The following is a 16424-nucleotide window of genomic DNA, read 5'->3' as shown; positions in this document are numbered from 1 at the left end:
ATACTGGAATGCATATGTGTAAGAGTGACATTAATTTAATGATGACCAGCTGTCTTGTAAATTTTTGAGGAACTAATTCACAAACTTCATTATTAGCAATAATCTTCTTAAAATATGTCTTACAACTGAAAGTAGCATGCCTCAATGTTCTATGTGTTCTGACACTAGCCTGCTAGACCGGAGCATGTGGTTCACAGCACTCTCACAAATACAAATAAAAGATTTGTGCCCTAATTGTGGATTCTCTTAAGGAAGAAATAAACCGCTTGAAAGATGAAGCTACAAACTTAAGTACATAAAGCACAGCAGGAAGGTGACTAGTTTTCACATGGGCATCACAACTATCTATTCTTCTTTGTATCTCATTTTGAAAAGCCAAATCAAAGTGTGGACCCAGGGAAGAAAGGATCCATTAACAGTAACAGGAATAGAAACTCTATGTTTAACTCCTTGATAAGAATGGTGAAATTAAAATTAGCTTGATTATGTAGGACAAAGATACACAATTTATACATTTTTGTGGTAGAATTTCAGGCACCTAGTCAATACTGTAGAAATAATTGATACGGTAAAGACCACCTCTTGTTCTAACTACAGAAGAATGGTGGTCAAAATAAGACAAATAATTATATGCTTAACCCAGCTGAAAAGCAAGTAAGGGAAATTCCCAGGCTTTAGTGATAAATAGGGAGCTCAAAGCTAGAGAAAGGAGTATAAATTGAAATTGAATAGTTCCTGGATATATCAAAACCAAATGTGGACCTCAGGGGTATAAGGGCTTGAGTTAAGGATCTATGTTAAGTATGGACTTAGGACAGATCCCAGCAAAAATCTAGAAATTTGAATGATTTATAAACTAGGAAATCTATGAAATGGGGCCTAGAAAACTCTGTTTATTGATTCAGGAAAGTGTACAGAAAATTCACATTCAGTCCAGGGCCATAGCTATGAATGGAAGGAGACATTTAATTGAAACTGGAACTCTAAACCTGTACCAAGCACGGGTGTGGACTCTAAATTCATAGGACTTACATATGGCACAAACCCGCAAGCAAAGCAATTGACAAAAAAAAAAAAAAAAAAAAAAAAAAAAAAAAAAAAAAAAAAAAAAAAAAAAAAAAACTGGTTCCAAACCAGTGAAACTTGTAGGGCCTTGGTAGAGGCAACCTGAGAACTTCTCTAAGGGAATTTCTCTATAACCCTCAGCACCTGGGACTACCACAGAAAACAATCCCTGCTGTAGATGAAAATAGTTATTAAATTATAAACCTCATAAGAAAATTAACCTCCATGATGGTGCTTCCCTTGACACAATGGAAAAAATTGCTTACTAAGAAGTAGAGATAATGGGACAATTTAAAGGAGACTTTAAAAAAGGTTGAAAGTTGTTTAAAGAGAAAAACAAAGAATGGAGAAAAATTGTCAAGTAAAGGGCAGTGATGGTTATCTGCGGCCTTTACAAAATTACACAGCTTATCAAAGGGTGGGGGTGCAGAGTCAGATAAAAGTATTGAAGATCAAATTATTGCCTTTGAGAAATTTTTAGAAAGTCCTGGTGGAAGAAGAGATTAAGATAAGTGGTCAAAATAGAAATAGATTTTATTTTTTCTCCCTCACCTACAATTCTTTCACATCAGATCATTTGATCTCAGTTTCTTTTAAAGTGTTTCTAACAGCAATTGCATGGATTTAAAATGCAAATATAATCTGTTATCCAATTCATCAAAAGAAGTCACTCACATAACTGAAGAGTGAGTGAAGTTCTGATATTCATCTGTTGGTTTATTTTCACTTTTCTCATTAATGTTTATGAATATATTGACTAGTATGCATATTAGAACTACACTTGTTTTTCATTTGCAAACATACATTCCACAAAAATCAGTGAAAGCACTCTGTGAGAATCAATTGAGTAAATGGAATTTACAACAAAATATTGTTTTTATTATTTATGAATTTTATAAATTGTGTGACATCCTTTATGTCCATAAAATTTGTAAACTTATGATTTGTATACATACTATTTCCAGAAAGTCAGTGTGAAATATTCGCCAGCATACCACTGATGTATATCTTCATTATTTATAAATGGTGGAACTTGTAATATGTGGCTCCTATTCCTCTTCAATTCCCACTTCGTTCTTTAATCCCCAAATCAGCACCCCACACACAGACACACAGAGGCACACAAATTCTACTATCATGACAACCTCATTACATTTTGGTTTACCTTGTAATTTTGTTTTGAAAAGTTTAGCCGCTAAAACCCAATAAAATTCAGTGGTACATAGGTGTTTGAGCTCTTTTCCCCAGAAAGTCTCCTGAACACATTAATAATTTGAGTTTATTCGTTTCAAGATATGTTCAGCAAATACATGGCTGTAAAAATTTAAGCCTGTTGAGATTTCTAGATTTTTAGGGTCTCTAAACAGCCTTCTCACAATGCAGGTGTTCATAGAGGTCTCTGATAAAGGAAATTGGGGGAAATAAAAGGCAATGAGAGCCAATCCACTGCATGTATGCCATTTTGCAAGAAGCTTCACTCACCTTATTACATATCACTGATGCACCACCTCACAAAGTTCTCTTTATTTTGATAGTCTTCAACCTACTTTAGATGCAAATATAGGTTGGCCGTCTCTACTAATAGGTCATATACTAACATATGAATTACTTTGAAAATGCCTGGAGGCAAAACAATACAGTAGCAAACAGACGAAATGTTAGATAAGAGTTTGTGCCTCAGCCAGATTTTAGAAATCCCTTGAAAGGTTATGTTTCAGGTTATTTTCCCAATAAATGTCAAGATCCCTTTCATGCATTTTAGACGAGGAGGTGCCCATCCCCTGGCACACATTGAGTCCCACTATCTGGCACAAGAGCTGATCACTTTGGGACTCTCCTCAGAGTATTACATATGATGGTTGGATGGTTTTCCTGTTTCCAGCCATTGATAAGAAGCTTCAGAATATTTATTCAGCATTTGTGGAAACTAGGCTGCTGAAATATCTGTCTTTTGTTTTTATTTAACAAGAACCTGTTTTACGTGAGAGAAAAGAACAATCATTTTTGATAGACCACCTCAAGGAGGTCCCATATTACACATTGCCTTCATTCTACCTTCTTGTTCTATCCAGGTCTCCAGCTGCTTGGATCCTTCCCACCCACACTGAAGTCCATCTTCCCACTCAGTCACCAAAGTCAAATACCAATCTTTTCTAGAAGCCCCAGACAGACATACCCAGAAATAATGCATTACCAGCTATCTAGATATTAATATTTCTTAATCCAGTCAATTTGATACTTAAAAATAACCATTATAGTTTATATTGTCTAATTTTTCTTGAAACATGTAAAAACCAGATTAAACAAATTTCTGTGTAATCTTAATAACAGTGGACAGTATATTATGATATGTCTTCTCAACAACCAAAAATTAACTTATACTTCTGATTAATGTTAGCTTCAAGGGCAAGTTCAAGTCAGCAGTGCTTAATATTCTCAAAAATAAAGAAAATATAGCCTTTTTATTTTTTCATATTTTTTCATAAGAAGGAGGCACTAAAAATAAACAATCCTAAAACCTGAGTAACAAACAGCTTTGGCAACATAGGGAGACCTTGTGTGGTCCCAGCTGCTCGGGAGGCTGAGGTGGGAGGATCATTTGAGCCAGGGAGGTAATGGCTGTAGTTAGCTGTGATTGCACCGCTGCACTCCAGCCTGGGTGACAGAGCCAGACCCTGTATCAAAAGCAAACAAACAAACAGAAAACTGAGTAACTTTATGTTCTCACTTTTGATTATACTTTGAATTTCAGTTTTTTTTCTAGGGGCCCTCATAAATATTCAAAATTTTTCTCATGTACAGTGATAAGATGACTAGAAAAAGAGTTGAAAATTGGGTCATCTCTGAGTTTTCCTTTGGACATTAAATGGTTGCTTCTGGTCTCCCACTGATAATCAGGAGTCATTTGCTCATTTATTTTTCTCTCATTCTCAGGTAAGCCTCTGAACATCCCCTGCAAAGCATTCTTTGGATTCAGTGGAGAGTCTGGACCGATGATCTACTGGATGAAAGGGGAAAAGTTTATTGAAGAACTGGCAGGTCACATTAGAGAAGGTGAAATAAGGTACAGCACTTGAGTTGCTCATCTTTCTTTGCTGTCTTTGCAGTTAAGTAATGAAACATCCTAGAAGGGATTCTGCTCAGGATTTTAATTGCAACTTCAAATCATTCCATTCTCTAAAAGCTAATCTTATGGAGAGACCAAGGGTGACTGCCTTAAGAAATGCCAGTGTGTAAGCTTCTAACATAAGAAGGTTTTTCTCAGATTTAAAGATTATGTCACCAGGGTATAATGACCCTCCAAAAGCTTCCTAAGCAAATTCCTTTGAGTTTCTAAAGCTAAAACCACTGGTACTCCAACAGTCACAGCAAAGGCCCAGTCTTTGAAGGTGACTCCTCAGACCACTGGGCAAATGTTCATTTTCTACCTGGAAACAGACAACCTTCATATGTCATAAGTGTAAAGCTCCAGTGACAATGGTAAGCTGGTGCTCAGCCAAAGTAACTGTTGACTCTTGCTGAATAGTGTTTATTTTTCCCAACATCTAATGCTCATCCCGAAAATGACTGATCCTTCAATTAAGTTAATGTTTAGATCTCTTTTCACTCTCCTATTACACAGATACCTCTCTGGTTTATAGGTATCAATTGTATTGGTTTTCTAATTTTATTTAGTACTTTCTGATTTGTGTAAAAAAGATATAAAAAAATATAGGTAAGCTTTCCTGCCTCACTCAGTTTGTGAGGTTTCTCTTTGGTTTCAGAGATGGTGATGTGTAGCGTATGTTCCTGATTCTGATAGAAATTGGAATTCTTCCCTCTTCACTCCCATTAAGAATCATATAGTGGAAATTAAAATTTCAGTACAACTAATGTTAAAATGTATTCTTTCAGTTTTCTTATTGAATATACAGCAGCAAAAATGAGACAAGTACACTTCGTATTATTCACTATGCCTAAATATTATTTATAATTACTCTCATGACAATTTCTCTCTATGTGTCCACCCAATAACTCTTCTCTATGGGTTCATAACTTTGAGGGTCTGTGAACTCCCTAAGAGTCTATGTAAAATATTGACTATAGGAGCATATTTCTAGGCAAAATACACATGAGACGGTATTTGACATCTTCAGTAATCAAGGAAATGCAAACCAAAACTACATGATACCACTTTATACTCACTAGGATGCACTAGGATGGCTATAATTTAAAAAGTCAGATTACAGGCCAAGCACAGTGACTCAAGCCTGTAATCCCAGCACTTTGGGGGACCAAGGTGAGTGGATTGCTAGGGATCAGGAGTTTGAGACTAGCCTGAACAATATGACAGAACCCTGTATCTCCCCCGAACCCCTCCAAAAATATATGTACAAAAATTTAGCCAGGCATGTTTGTGTATGCCTTGTAGTCCCAGCTACTTGCTGCTTTGGAGGTTGAGGTGAGAGGATCACTTGAGCTCAGGATGTTGGGGTTGCAGTGAGTCATGATAGTGCCACTGTACTCCAGCCTGGGTGACAGAGGAGTACTTTTTTTTTTTGCCTCAAAAAAAAGTCAGATTATAACAAATGTTGGTAAGGATATGAAGAAATGGGAAACCTCATACACTGCTGGTAGGAATATCCCTTCTAGGGATATAACCAAAATAAAGCAAAACATATGTCTATAAAAAACTTGTCCATGAATGTTTGTAGCAGCACTGTTCATAATAGACAAAAATGAAAACATCCTAAATATCTGTCAACTAAGCAATGAATAAATAAAATATGATACATTCATGTAGTTGAATATTACTTAACCAAAAAAAAATGAAATACTGACATATACTATAACATGAATGAACCTTGAAAATGTTCTCAGTGTAAGAAGCCAGGGACAAAAAAACCCCACAAATATATGATTCAATGTATATAAAATGTCCACAATAAGCAACTTTATAGAAACGGAAAGTAGCTTACTGGGAGCTTAGGGCTAGTGGGGAGGAATGGAATATGGATGTGAAAGCTAAAGTGTATGGGAGTGTTTTTTTGTGTTTGGTAGAATCCAAATAATATAAAATTCGCCATTTTAAAATTCACAATTTAATGGCATTCAGTACATTCAGATTTCATACAACCACCACAACTTCCTAGGTCCAGAACATTTTCATCGCTCTAAAAGGAAACATTGTACCCATTAAGCAGTATGGAGCTTCTTTATGAGGTAATGAAAATATTATAAAATTGACCATAGTGATAGTTGCACATATCTGTGAATATTCTAGAAAACAATAAATTGTATACTTTTAATGGATACCTTATATGGTATATAAATTATATTTCAACAAAGCTGTTTTTAAAAAAAAAAAAAAAACTTGAAATTAATTGCCTGACACAGAACAGATTTTCAGAAACAAATAATGGATATATTACCAGTGATTCTAAAGTATTAATTGCCATTTGAACTTTGGAGTTTCTAATTAGCGACACTTTATTAGGCAATTTCAATTTAATATTTATTTGAAATCAATACAACTGAATTCCTTTTAAATTGTTATCTAAGATAACCTAAAATGCAATTAAAAAAAAGATAAATGTTTAGGATTCCTATCAATGTATCCATGCATAAAGGACCTTATGGGTCACTTTTCATTTTACAGAACAAGAAACTGGCCCCGAAATGGATGTGTGATAGGTACACTACTACATAGTTAGTAGCAGAATTTCCATTACCAAAAAGCTCAGAGATAAGTTTCATGATCAAGGGTAATAACTATGTGAGCCTAAAATAATCATCTCCCTTTTTGTATGTGTGACTACGTGTAACTTTTAAAATAAAGAGCTTTATTGGAGTATAATTGACATATAATAAATCACACAATTTAAAGTATAAAATTTGTAAGGACTGATTGATATATGTATACACCTGTGAAACCATCACCACGATGAAAATAACATATTAATCACCCTCATGTTCCCTGGTGCCCCTTTGAAATCCCACCCTCCTGCCCTTCTCCAACAACAGGGACATTGCTGTCACTATAAATCAGTCTGCCTTGTCTAGAGTTTTATACAAGTGGAATCATATAATAGGCGCTTGTTTTTCTCTGGATTATTATTTCATGTAGCACAATTATTTTGAGATTTATCCATCTTGTTATATGTGTCCATAGTTCATACCTTTTTTATTGCCAAATAGTATTCCATTATATGACTATACAAAAATTGCTCTTCTATTCACCTATTGCTGGACATTTGGGTTGTTTCCAATTTGGACTATAATGAAGAAATCTGTTAGGAACATTCGTATACATATCTTTGTATGTACATATATTTCCTTTTCTCTTGACTGAATAGCTAGACACGGAGTGCTTTAATTATACAGTAGACATATATTTAACATTTTAGTTTATTTTTAAAATAAAATTTAAATTTTTTATTAAAAAATTATTTTTAGAATAATTTTTGATTTATAGGAAGATAAGAATAATATAGAGTTCCTATATACTCCATACCCAGTTTCCCCAATTATCAACATCTTACGTTAATATGGCTCCATGTCTAGGTATTCAGGCAAGAGAAAAGGAAATATATGTGCATACAAAAACATGTATATGAATGGTCATAGCAGCTTTCTTCATGATAGTCCAAGTTGAAAATATTCCAAATGTGCATCAACAGGTGAATAAGTGAGGAAATTGTTGTATAGTCATATAATGGAATACTACTTGGCAATAAAAAAGGAATGAACTATTGATACATACAATAGTGTATTAATTCAAAATGAATCAGGCCAGGTGCGGTGGCTCATGCCTGTAATCTCAGCAGTTTGGGAGGCCGAAGTGGTTGGATTACTTGAGGTCAGGAGTTTGAGACTAGCCTGGACAACATGGTGAAAACCCGTCTCTACTAAAAATACAAAAATTAGCTGGGCATGGTGGCGGGTACCTGTAATCCCAGCTACTCGTGAGGCTGAGACAAGAGAATTGCTTGAACCTGGGAGGCAGAGGTTGCAGTGAGCCAAGAACATGCCATTCCACTCCAGTCTGGGCGACAAAAGCAAAAAACTCCATCTCAAAAAAAAAAAAAAGAATCAAAATTAATACATGGTTATTATATAAAGACATTTCTTTACTCATCTTTCTTTAGTTTTTGCCTATTATCCTTCTTCTTCTGCAGGATTATTTAACGTTTTAAGAATCTGCCTAATTGTATTCAAAACTGGTTATACCATTACAAAAGAAAATTGAGGCCCTGCTGTTCTCTCTGGCAGCAAATGATTAGAATTGGTGGGAGACAAAAATCCTGAACAAGCCATCATATTAGGGGCCAAATGAGTCAACCAGCTAGGGAGTGCCATAGGAAAACAACCTTTCAGGACTTGCAAAATGACATTGTTTAACTGATTTTGTTACATCCTCTTTCTACATCAACTCCCCCAGTAAAATAACTATATTAGTATTAACGGAAAGTTACAGGGATTTTATTTTGAAAATTTCATGAGACCCAACTAGCTAACTAAAATCACCTTCAGAGAAGCGCCAACAAAAAGGCAGAAATTCCCAGCCATCATAAATATACAGTCACTCATTTTGTAATATAGTCATGGGTTGCCTAATGATTGGGATACGTTGTATGCAAAATATCATTAGGTGATTTCATCATTGTGCAAACATCATCAAGTGTACATATACAAACATAGATTAAAGCCTACTGCATGCCTAGTCTCTATGGTATAGCCCATTGCTCCTAGGCTACAAACCTGTACAGCATATTATTGTACTGAATACTGTAGGTAGCTGTAACACAATTGTAAGTATTTGTGTATCTAAACATATCTAAACAAAGAAAAGGTACCGTAAAAATACAGTATTATAATCTTATGGGGCTACCTTTGTATATGCAGTACATCATTGACTAAAATGTAATCATTTCACTTTCACATGTCTTGTGTGATCTTTCATCTATTTGGAGGCTTGTGTGGATTCTAGAATTATTTCCATCTATAGCCATTTATGCTAATACAGGAAATAATTAACGAGGTCTTCTAGCCTCCAAAGCCAGTGTCCTTGAAACAAAGCATACAAGATTTTATACAGCACAGCAAATTGGAACAAATCCAGCATTTTAATAGAAAAAAAATTGCTAATCATACTATTTAGGTGAACCAAAAGAAGATTCACATTTTTACATAGCCCACATATTTTCTCCATAAGGAAGACTTCTTATGGCAGAATACTGAGGATTTTTAATTAGGGGATTCCTCTCAAAGTCATTTCTGGGAAAAAAAATTTACTTCTGGATGCATAGCCCTTATTCAGTGCTATCTCTATCTGTACAGGACACTGTTAAAAAAATACCTTAGACTAGGTAATTTATAAACAACAGAAATGTATTGCTCAAAGTTCTGGAGGCTGGGAAGTCAAGGTCAAGATACCAGCAGATCCAGTGTCTGGAAAGGGCCAGTGATGGCTGGGGTAGCCCTGAAAGTCTCCAGAATGCCTTCTTTTCTTGTCTTGATGAATAGCATCCGGCTTCCTTATATCTGTAGTAATCTTATGATTAAATGTTTTCTTGACCACACTCTTGGTGTTCTCTATTTAATACACTTTTTCATTCTTTGCAACATTGCTGGGCAGAGAATATCCAAAATCTTTAAATTGTGCTTCCCTTTTGATTATAAATTTCATCTTGAATTCATTTTCTTCTCTCATTTTACTATAAGCAACCAAGAGAAGCCATGCCACACCCTCAGTACTTTGCTTAGGGATTTCATTCTCCAAATATCCTATTGCACCACTTACAAGTTCTACCTTCCACAAATCACTAGGACATGAACACAATTCAGCCAAGTTGTTTGCCACTTATAACAAAGATAGCCTTCACTTCAGTTTCCAAAAACGTGTTTTTCATGTAACTCTGAGCTCATATCAAAATGGCCTTTACTGTCCATATTTCTACCAATATTCTAATCATGACCACTTAAGTAATCTCTAAAGAGATTGAAGCTTTCTCTACAGTTCTCTTCTTTTGAACCCTCACCAGAATTGCTCCTTACAGTTAGTTGATATAAGGTTTTTCTAGCCTGCTCCTCCAAATTCTTCCAGCCTCTGTTCATTACCAAGTTCCAAAGCCATTCCACATTTTTGATATATATATATTTTTTTTACCACAGCAACCACTGTCAGCACCAATATCTGCCTTAGTCCATTTGGGCTTCCGTATCTTTTTTTTTTTTTGAAATGGAGTCTCAATGTATTGACAGGCTGGAGTGCAGCAGCAGCACAATCTCAGCTCACTGCAACCTCTGCCTCCCAAGTTCAAGCAATTCCCCTGCCTTAGCCTCCCAAGTAGCGGGAACTACAGGCATGTACCACCACACCCAGCTAACTATTTTGCACTTTTAGGAGAGACAGAGTTTCATCATGTTGGCCAGGATGGTCTCAAACTCCTGACCTCGTGATCCACCTGCCTCAGCCTCCCAAAGTGCTGGGATTGCAGGCGTGAGCCACCGCACCCAGCCAACAAGATACCTTAAACAGGTAATTTATAAACAACAAAAATGTATTGCCCACAGTTCTGGAGCCTGGGAAATCCAAGATCAAGGTGCTGGCTGATTAAGTGTCTGGTGAGGGCCTGTTCCTCATAACAGGAACCTTCTACATGTCTTCACATGACAACAAGGGCATGGGAACTCATTCATGCTTCTTTTATAAGGACACTAATCACATTCATGAGTGTGGAGCCTTCATGACTCAATCCCTTCTCAAAGGCCCCACCTCTTAATACTATCACATTGGATATTAGGTGACAGCATATGAGTTTTGGGAGATCACAAACATTTATACTATAGCAAGAGCAGTGCTTTGTGCCCATTTAAAAATTGAATCATAGCTCTCGTTTTGTGTGCACATTTCAAAATTACATTGTCTAACATAACTAAGCAGTGAGGCTGTAAATAAATCACTCTTGGGTAGTTGACTTGTGGAGAAGCTTCTCCAAAGACACTGGATCTGGCAGGAGGACTAGCCCCACTGCCTAGGTTCCCAGTTTCCTGAGCAGTGGCTTGATCTTAGAAATATGTGTTACAACTTTTTATTTCTTAGTTTGCCACAGAGGAATAGAGGACTTAAAACAATACCTAAAAAAAAAAAAAAAGCTTAGATATTTACTGACAGCTTGATGAGATGAAGTCACTCGGACCTCAGTAAGTATAACTCCTGTACTCAGCATTTCCCCTGCAGCTTGACTAGCATTTTAGATCAAATTCTGTCTAGGGTTTTGGAGTTCTCATTTGTTTGCTCTCTGGGTCAGTTTCACCACTGTGGTCCCTAGCCTCTCCTGATTTTCAGCCTATGGCCAAAGAACTTAGACCCCACTTTGGGCATACAGATTCCCCTTTATCTCCCTTTAAGCAGAAATTGGCGCAGTTCTCCCCTGCCTCTGTTGTTGCTAAGAGACTAAGCCACAAGGAAATCTGAACCCAAATGTGGTAACCATTCACAACTGCTAGTCTGTCCCACACAACTGCATCAAAACCCTTTCACAAACTCCAGAAGATATAATTTATAAAGATGGTAAAATAATTGTATGTGTGCAGTAACTAACATAAGATATAATTGTACAAGTTTGGTTATTTATTTCTACCATTTTAAAATCATTCCAACAATCTGCTCTCTGCCAAGCTCTACAACGTTTATTCAGAGAAGCCAAATAATTATTTTGAGGAAACCCAGTAGGAATCATAAGGGGAAGACTTCTTACTTTCTATTCTGTTAAAGCTTAAAGGGAACTGCTGCAAAGGAGGATCAGCGAGTACACTCAAAGTGTCCTTTGGGGATAATGATTCTAGGAAGGTCACCTCAGTCCCATACCACTACAGAACTTCCTTCTTACAATCTTACAAGAGGCTTGAGAATTTTTTTAAAAGCATTTGCTAGTGACGTATGTACTCTACATAGCTAGTAAAAAAAAAAAAAAAAGTCAGAAAATTTGAACCAGTCCTGTTAAACAAGAAATAATAGTCTTTTAGATTGCCTACAGGATTACAAATTGCATCTGATTGTCAAAAAAGACTACATGAATTTCAAGACAATTGCTTTGTCCCAATGGAGAGTAATTTTCAATTATAAATCTCACTTTGCAAATCACCCTATCAATATCTAATGTTTTTTTCCTCAGGCAATACTACAAAACAGTTTACCAAATCTTTTCTAATTCTTGACCTGAAAAACATGTTCAATTTATCTTATGGTTTTCAGAAAAGCTTATTAAAATGCAAATAATTTTATTTACCTTCAGTTTCTGAAAGACTGCGAGCTGAATATGGTCTTTGCTTGTTTGTTTTAGTTTTGGTTTCTTCAGTGATAGTTTTCAACACTTTCTGGTCTTCTGTTTCATACCTTTACCTTAACATCATTTCCTTGAATGAGTGAAATGCTCTAATAAAGGAGAGAATGTGATATAGGCATGAAAAACTTTCATTCTTAAAATAAGGCAAGTCTATCTTAAAGACCAAAAATAACCTAGTAATGACTCACTCTTTTTAAAAAGCAATATGGAGCTGTGAATATGTTGTTTGTCCCCAAAATACAGAGGAAATAATTGGAGTCCCAGGCAGCCCTAGGGAAAATGATGAGATGTGTTTTGGCACGTTCTCACATAATTTTTAATGTCTTAAAGCACCCCACATGTCCTTGGTTTTCCCAAAGTTGAGCTTCAAAAAAGTATTTTCCTTTCTTCCATTTTTGAAGGAGTGGTGAATAATATTCATGATTCCGGGCTTGACCTTAGCCTTGCTCTGTGCATAAAATTCTAAAAGCCTACCTAACACGTGTTTGTTGTTTCTCTTCATTTCTTGAGCATACTTTAGATGCTCAGACTCAACTATGTTGTGTTGGATTGTAAATTACTCAAAACACTATAATTAGTAAATAAAAATAATAATCCCAGATTCATCCTTTTATAGTACACTGCATATTACAAAAGCATTTCACATCTTAAAACATATTGGATACTCATAATAAACATCTGAGATAAATAGTATTAGCTTTATTATGCAGATAAAGAAACTGAGGTTTAAAGACTGAGGAAGAAATGCTGCCTGTTACTGGTTGAGAGTTCCTGTGGGGCTAGGCTGATTCATCAAAGCTAGCAAGAATCCTCAATTGTCCAGAATGTTTTGTTGTACTTCACACTTAGGCTACAAAAAGTCAAAATCTGTCCAGGACTGAAAGACTGAAAATCAGTGTGGACTGAGAATAAGCAGCCCTGCTATTAATCAGGTTGGGAAGACAGACAGATAAAGCCAGCTGCAAAGTTAACAGAAAACACTGTTTCTCCCAAGGTCATGCAGCAGTTGTAAAATGCCATAACGGCCCCTTCCTCTTTTGAATGACTACTGCTTTCTTACCAGTTGCCCCAAACCTGCTTTGCTGCTTACATTTATTACCAGGGATACCCAACTGCTAAGCTACCCTTGTCCCATAAGAAAACTCAATCCCTAGTTAGCCCCCATTTCTTCCAATCCTGTCTCAGAAACTCCAACCAATTCAGTATTTACTCCTGCCTCCCTAAAACCTCAGAATCTTTCAGTGGAAATGTAAACATTACAAAACCATCTTCTTTCCTTCAATCAAGGATTAATCCATAGTTACTCTGGAATGCCCCTCCACCAATGCATTGAGCCAATAAATCTGATTTTTTCAGACTCTGGGCACGATGCTGGACTTTGACCAATAATAGTTTAATAAGAAGAAAAGGAAATAACACCAAGAGAAATCTTGTTTAATTAAATATTTTGATTTTTTAAACATACCTCCAAGTCTTCATATTATCAATTATCATTCCTGGACAATGATTACTCATACTCAGAATAATGACCCAGAAACTCTGCAAGATGCTTAACTATCAAAGGAGGACTCAGAATAGTTCAAGGAACCATTTACAATTAATGAAAATTGGACTTAGACATTTTATAATTATTTACCTCAATTAAGAACCCAACAGGACTTTCTATTTAATTTTCAGGTGAACAGAAAATTCAATTAGCCAGAATTTCCATCCCTAAAAAATTCCACTAACCAATATTTTACTAAAATTTCATTGCATTTGTATTTTTTTAATCTGAATGTTATGTTATCATTCCCTTCAGCGTTGCTGATTTTAGTTTACGATGTTTAGGACAGCAGGGAGCACGTACATGTAAATATTAGTACAATGTCTAGTAGAGCAGATTGCTGCTTACAAATAAGTACTTTTTGATAATGATGTCAGCAGAAGTACTAGTAGTGATATTGATGATATGGGTAGATATTGAAGAGTATAAACTCTCTGGTGGCAGTTCAACATCTTTATAAAAATTTCAAAGTACCATGTTCCCTGGAAGAAACTGGAAAGTAATTTGGAATCTCCCTGCTAATGAAGTATTTTACTTTTTTACTTTCTCCTTTTGTTGCGTTAGTAAAATTTATAAGAGGAAGTCAATAATGAAAGAGAATTCAAAATAGTTTGAGACAGTATTTATTAATAATCCCCAGCTTACCACAATGCCAGGCACATACAACTTTTAAAACATCTGTTTAATGGCATTGAATTGCATTAAAATGCATTAATATAATGTCTTTCTTGCATTAAACACACACACACACACACACACACACACACACAGAGTAATTTTTGAGCAAATTTCAGTTCACAGCAAAATTTAGTGGAAAGTACAGCGTTCCCATATTACCCCCAAGACTCCCCCACTACCAATATCCAGCACCACAGTGGTGCATTTGTTGTAATCCATGGACCTACATTGATAAATCCTGATCACCCAACGTCTGTAGTTTACATTTAGAGTTTGGAGAGTTTACTCCTAGTGTTATACATTCTATGTGTTTTAACAGATGTATGATGAAATGTATCCACCATTACAGTATCATACAGATGAGTTTCACTGCCCTAAAAATCGGTGTTCCACTTTATCCATCTCTCCCACCTCCAAAATTCTGGCAACTCCTGATATTTTTACTGTCTCTGAAATGTTGTCTTTTCCGAAATTTCATATAGTTGAAACCATACAGTATATAGACTTTTCAGAGTGGGTACTTTCACTTAGTAATATGAATTTTAGGCTCCTACATGTCTTTTCATGACACATTACTTTTAAAAAATTGCATTCATTTCTTCAGTGTGGGTTTATTGAGTTTTCTTGATGCTGCTAGCACTTGGCTAGTTGCTGGTGACACAAAAATTAAGGCTCCAGCACACTCTAATCAAGTAGTTCCAGTATAATACCTTTTAAAGAGGCAAAGGAGATTTATTTATTTAACAAGCTTTATTTTTCACAATAGTTTTAGGATTGAAAAGAAGTTAACAGATAAAGTGCCACATTTTTTTTAAAAAGTTGAGCAGAAAGTACAGAGCACTCTCATATAGCCCCTTTGTCCCTCCTCCCAGTTTCCCCTTTTGTTAATGTCTTGCCTTAGTGTGGCACATTTATTACAATTAATGAAACACTATACATTATTATTAAAGTCCATAGTTTACATTATAGTTCATTCTTTGTTATATAGTTCTATAGTTTTTTGTCAAATGTGTAATATCATGTATTCACCATTACTGTATCACACAGAATAGTTTCACTGTCCTAAACATCCCAGAGCTCTGCCTATTCTCTCCCTTTCTCTTCTAAAACTTTTAGTAGCCAATGATCTTTTTACTCTCTTTATAGTTTTGCCTTTTCCTAAATGTCATATGTTTAGAGTCCTACAGTATGTAGCCTTTTCAGACTGACTTCTTTCACTTAGTATATGCATTTCAGGTTTTTCCATGGAGTTCTGTGGCTTGATGGTTAATTTCTATCAATGAATAACACTTTATTGTCTGGATGTACCACAATTGTTTGTCCATTCACCTATTGATTGACATATTGGTTGTTTCCAAGTTTTGTCAATTATAAATGAAGCTGCTATAAGCACTTGTGTGCAAGTTTTTTGTGTAGATATAAAAAGTATGATTAATGCATCATATTGTAAGACAATGTTTAGCTTTTTAGGTAACTGCCAAAATATCTTTCAAAGTGGCTGTACCATTCTGCATTCCCACCAGCAATGGATGAGAATTTCCAGTGCTTCACATCCTTGCCAAAATTTGATGTTGTTGGTAATATTGGACTTCATTCATTCTAATAGGTGTGTAGTGTATGCCATTGCATAAATTTAAAATTCCCTAATGACATATGATGTTCAGCATATACGCAGATGCTTATATGCTATATGTGTATCTTCTTTGGTGAGGTGTCTGTTCAGAACTTTTGCCTATTTTTAAATTGGGTTGTTAGGTGTTTTTTTTAATTGTTGAGTTTTAAGAGGTTTCGTGAATTCCATATAG

The 16424-nt window shown here is 35.6% G+C and overlaps 1 protein-coding gene across 1 annotated transcript in view; it reads left to right on the top strand.

The window, feature by feature from the left end:
* Positions 1-3987: 3987 nt before the first annotated feature.
* The window catches only part of IL1RAPL2 (interleukin 1 receptor accessory protein like 2), a 49413-nt gene continuing 36976 nt past the window's right edge, over positions 3988-16424 (top strand). The window contains exon 1 of the mRNA XM_017518675.2: positions 3988-4129. Coding sequence (XP_017374164.1) covers positions 4059-4129 — 71 coding nt within the window. The 5' untranslated portion in view covers positions 3988-4058. The remainder of the gene's footprint in view (positions 4130-16424) is intronic.

This window comes from Cebus imitator, unplaced genomic scaffold (genome assembly GCF_001604975.1).
Source record: "Cebus imitator isolate Cc_AM_T3 unplaced genomic scaffold, Cebus_imitator-1.0 Scaffold696, whole genome shotgun sequence".
Classification (NCBI taxonomy): Eukaryota; Metazoa; Chordata; class Mammalia; order Primates; family Cebidae; genus Cebus; species Cebus imitator.
This window is presented reverse-complemented; position numbering and strand designations above follow the sequence as displayed.